The 5,507-nt window shown below is 38.0% G+C and overlaps 1 protein-coding gene across 1 annotated transcript; it reads right to left on the bottom strand.

The window, feature by feature from the left end:
- Positions 1–3,973: 3,973 nt before the first annotated feature.
- LOC145689784 (protein GVQW3-like) lies at positions 3,974–4,453 on the bottom strand. The gene has a single exon (XM_081763989.1). It carries the CDS (start codon positions 4,451–4,453, stop codon positions 3,974–3,976), a length of 480 nt encoding a protein of 159 aa, XP_081620115.1.
- Between the last annotated feature and the right edge of the window lie 1,054 nt (positions 4,454–5,507).

Here is a 5,507-nt window from a genome sequence, read left to right as displayed (position 1 = left end):
CTTCACTGAGTCGAGTTTTCCCCTAATAACAATGAAACTTTTTTCGTGTTTTTCTCAGCAAGCAATGAACAAATCCTTACAAAAACTTCTATGGAGTCAGGTCGATAATAAAGGATTCGTTATATGAGCTTATAATTTTACTAAACACCTCCAATTAAGTTATTCATTCCCCCCTTTTTTTCATGTGAAGATTTGCAACAGTGCGATCTCTGTTTCTCCCTGCTTGTGTTAGCAGCGTAAGGAAATTCGGGCTAGCCATTTAAAACAGGTTTTTAAACTCTGTCCATATCACATCTGTGGAATGAAATTTTCTAGCCCTCTCGTCTTTTCCGAGGACAGATTTATGGCACTGAGAAGGAGTGGGCGCTTTTATTTTCTTTGCTAAACATATTGCTTTTAGTATTCGTCTAGTCTCATTCGGAGTTTTTGTGGTTACTTTCAAACATAGCAAGATGCCTCTTGCATCTCATGTATTTCAGTCTTACACCTGGTGATTGGTTATACAAATATAAATTAACAGACGATTGTGATAGCAGATAAATTTCCTGTGTGGGGGCCGCGGTGGCTCAGTGGTAGAGCGATCATCTCTGGTGCATGGGGTCCTTGGATTGATCCCAGCTCGCGCTAAGTGGTGGACAAACACCGTGTGCATGGGTTTTCTCGGGGTTCTCCTGTTTCCTTCCACTTTCTTCATTCCATCATTTCATTCACTACTTATCATTACAGTCTCCTTTAGCCTAACCGGCATAACTGTGGGACGTAAAACCTACAGATTTCATTTCATTTTCAAATTTCCTGTGTGAAATAATAATAATAATAATAATAATAATAATAATAATAATAATAATAATAATAGGAAATTCGTGGCACAAGAGATTGTAACGAGCAAGGAATATCAGTGCAGCTTGGCACTATTAAGTTAGTTAAAATGTGTGATCACCACATCGGTTCCTCCTCGCCGGGTTGTTTCCCTGACCACAGACTGGCTGCTCTACCGACACCAGTGGGGTTTTCACATTGAAAACACCAGCGCTCTTTCACTTTTGTAACCTCACGAAAACAGGTAAAGCAGTGGAGATAGCATTTTGGAATAATTATATAGTGTCTATATGTATATGAAGGTCCGTATCCAGGGGTCTAGGGGAGCCGCTTCCCTAAATTTTTGCTGCCCCCCCTAAATTTTTCACGGTAGGCTTGCAAATGAACTATAATAGGGTGATAAAGTATGATATGGTTAGATCGGGCCCCCCTAACTTCACCCCCCATTCCTACATTTTTGGGCTGGCTACCAGCCTGTGTATATGTATTTGAAACTGTGAATAGTAATATAGAATGTTTATGCTAATAGTTTCATTTTTACCACATACGAAGGAAATTTAGAAATAAACTTTTTTGTTACACAAATGCGCTCTTAGCGTCAATGCTGTCGAATTCTATTCCTAGTGATGATAGATTTTTCGGTGTTGTTTCAGTATCATGAGGCAATTGGGAAACTGAAGAACTGACCACACATTACCCTTCTAACAGAGCACATTTGCAGGAGAAAGTGAAGTGTAATATCAGGGATTTTTTATTAACAAATACGTGCGCACAATTATAATAAAACAGAAACATTTAGGCCTACCTGTAGGTATCCGCGTTCACAATAAATGAATATATATGAGCCTTACCTTATCATTACGAAATATCGCAAGCTTATTAGTTTTGAAATAAGCTTGTCATTTCGAGGGTTAACCAAGAACTATTGTCCCGGAGCAAACGTTATACCTTTGTGTATAAATAACTCTTTCAGTTTAAGGCCTTGTACACAGAACCTATCTACATAAGATTGATTTTCTTTGAAATTGCACTTAATTTCTTTAAGATTTCCTGACAAAAATATTTATTAATTATTCGTGACTAAAAAAAACCAATTATTTTAATAACAACAATATCTCTTTTCCTGTTTTACACCAAGTAGATAAAAAAGCGAAAGAAATCCAAACTGAAAAACTGAATAAGAACGTTGTTTTACACCAAATTTTCCATGATAAAAATGTATTGTTTTTTTTAACACTAGTTACATATAAAAATATATTAAATCTAATTTACTTACAAATTAGTTTAGTAGCATTGTTTTATGGTAGTATTTATAGTACCTTGTTTGTTTTCAAACTATCAAATATAAATCGCAGTAAATTGTGTAATCTGCTGTCACAAAAAAAGTATACCATGCTATTTTCCGATCGGTATAAGGAAGAGATACCATATTATTTTTCGATCAATATCGTTAAATGTTATTTTTCCACACTATTTTACCGTGAATTATTAATTATATCTAAACTTTATTATTTTTAAATGACTGAAGCTAGGTAATCTTACGAGGATATTCTAAAACCTGGTCATTTGCGGGGCCAGGAAATCGTTTGGAGGGCCTGGCCCCGATGGACCCCCCGTGGCTACACCCCTGGGAATACTCCAGTTTCTTTGGGAGTCACCCCTTGCACCGCCATTGCACTACATCTGATTGTACACTAATGGAAACTACGACTAAAAATAATGGACATTCCCTTTTGCACAATTTCGATCCGACATTTTGTTCTCGAGTTTGCTGCTGTTACATTTTTTCGAAAATTTTCGGGTGGTCATTGCTCAGAGGCATTTCTACACCCAGGTTGGTCTATACTTTTAGTTTTATCTCAGTACCAGGAATCACCTCCCGATGTTTCGTATATTAATAAAATTACTATAAATGTATAATGATTAAGTTATATATATATATATATATATATATATATATATATATATATATATATATATATATATATATAGTGGCGGATCCAGGATATGATGAAGGGAGGGGCTAAACCATAGTTTGCAACTTTATCCAGTGTAAAGCAGGATTGAAGCTCATTTTATCCAGAGTGTACCTGAGCATCAAGGGCGGGCTATAGCTCCTATAGCCCCCTTGGATCCGCCCCTATATATATCTGTATCGATAGATTTGTTTTGTCAAGCTGGATCGATTGATATATAGATTGTATCCGCCTTATGCAGAGTCGTTTTGACGTATGATTAACATCATACTAAAGGCCTGACTACCGCAGGAAACATATGTTAGTCGGACTCTTTAGTATGACGCTAATCACGCTTCAGAACGACTCTGCATAAGGCCCTATATGTTTAGTTGCTGATTATACCTCACCCGCGGAAACTAAATCTGACTCAGGAAAATGGAATTAGATAAAATTGATATCGATCGATTCGTTGTGTCAAGCTGAGTCGATTGATATGAGGGTGGATCAAATTTAAACGGGATTTTATTTTTTATTTAAATTCATTTATTGAATACCACAAGGCACTTACAATTTATTTTTCCACAGAGTTTCCTCCTTTGGAAATGCATTTTCCCAGCGTATGGGCAGCTTTTTGATACCCTCATCGTAAAAAGAACAGAGTTGTGTCACCAGCCAGTCTGGCACAAACTCTTTCACAGTCTCGTCATCTTCAAATCGTTGCCCTCCTAAAGTTTCTTTAAGCGGTCCGAACAAATGGAAATCGCAGGGCAATAAGTTCGGGCTGTAAGGAGGATATTCAAATGTAGAACAATTCCTTTCCTGTAGCTTCGAGACAGTTCGAGCTGCAGTATGGGGTCGCGCATTGTCGTACAGGAGGAGAATCTGTTGAATCAATTGGTCTCGACGGCGATATGCAACTCTCGCCTTGTTCAACAGCTCGCAGTAGTATTATTATTTATTGTGCGTCGCTCATGTAAAAAGTCAATCAGCACAGTGCCTCGCCGATCGAAAAAAAAAAACGGTTGAAATAACCTTGCCAGCTGACAGTCGAGTCATGGCTTTCACTGGTGCTGCCTCTCTTTTCCTCCGCCACTCCTTACTGGCTTGTTTGGATTCAGGAGTGCAGTCGTGAACCCTATAGTGATGCAGTGGTGAACCGACTCAAAGATGCATCACCTTCTTCCGCAGACCTTGCTTTAAGCCAATGACAGACCTCCAAACGTCTCAACTTCAAATTTTCGGTCAAATGGTGAGGGGCCCCATCTGGAACACACTTTACGGAACTGTAGGTCGTTTTTGATGATTGTTTGACAACTCTCATTGCTGATTCCGACTTGTTCTGCAATTTCTGATACTGTTACTCGTCGATCGTCGTCAATAATGCCTTTAACCGCACGAATGTTTTCGTCCGTAATGCTGGTCTGAGGACGGCGATCGTGTTGCTCATTTTCCACACGTTCTCGTCCTTCCTCGAGCTTTTGATGCCAGACATACACACGCGTCCTTGACAATGTTTGATCCCTGAACTGTGCAGTCAATCTTTGGCAAATGTTTGCCGCTGTAACTTCTTCACGAGCAAGAAATTTTATAATTATGCGTTGCGCAGTGGAGAGTGCACCTGTTGCTCCGACATCATGAGTGGTACTGATGAAGTGGCGGGAAATATCTAACAGCATGCTTTTTCCACTCCCAGCGGCCCCGCCTAAAATAGCGGCCAGTCCTACCAACTGTTGATGATCAGGAACAAAAATCCCGTTTATATTTGACCCCCCTCGTATATAGATCAGATGTTTCGTTTCTGATTATACCCCACCCCCGGAAACTAAATTATTCCCTCTGCATGAATTAACAAGTCTGTCAGAATTATTGCAAATGCGTGACTGCAATATAAAAAGTGCTTATGATATGATAAAGCTATGTATAAATAGAATAGAGAGTTTAAAATATACGCCAGGCAACAGTGAAGCTGAAGTATTCAAAAGTGTTGAAACCGGGGTTTTCAAAGGGGTGAAACCTTATTAATTTTCTCTCTGTCGACAGATGTCAGTTCATACAGTGCATATTGGATAACCTCAAAATGTGAATCATTTATGAAAACTATAAGAATCACAAGCTAATAAGTCAAATAGAATCTGTTTTCAGTAACTCCTGTGACATTCGACAAAGTGAAAAAGAAATCAAGGAACTTACTTGTAGGTTTGGATTAAATTTACATGGTGTTCTTTGCGACTTTGTGCAATATAAGGCAAAAGTGGTGTTTCACCGCTCTTAACACCATAGCAATTAGCAGTGCAGATTGTGAACGTGATTTCAGTAAAATGAACATAATAATATTCGATCTTAGAAATACGCTACAAATTAACAGTTTCGAGTGTAATGTTTGTGTCATTAATCGGGCCTTCTCTACACATGTTTAATCTTGAGCCTATGTTAAGTCTTGGTTACGAAAAGGAAGGCGCAGTGTAGACTACAGAAGATGTCAACAACTAGAGAAGAAGGAAGATGGACCCTATAAGAAACTGTGACTTAAGATTCAGAATACCAGATATTCAGTGGCGTCTCGTGACATAATTTTTCGGTAGTTCACCGTCGTTAGAAAATTATATTCTAGAATTTTTTTTAGTGTTCTAAATAAGAAAAACTATAAATAATTAATGAAAGTAACCATATATATTTACACATAATGAAAAGTACCAATTTATAAAAGAAATGTTCCATTTCATTCGTAAA

The sequence above is a fragment of the Thermobia domestica genome, chromosome 7, assembly GCF_964235325.1.
Source record: "Thermobia domestica chromosome 7, izTheDome1.hap1.1, whole genome shotgun sequence".
Classification (NCBI taxonomy): domain Eukaryota; kingdom Metazoa; phylum Arthropoda; class Insecta; order Zygentoma; family Lepismatidae; genus Thermobia; species Thermobia domestica.
Note: the sequence above shows the minus strand (reverse complement) of the source record. Positions and strands in the feature narration are given on the sequence as shown.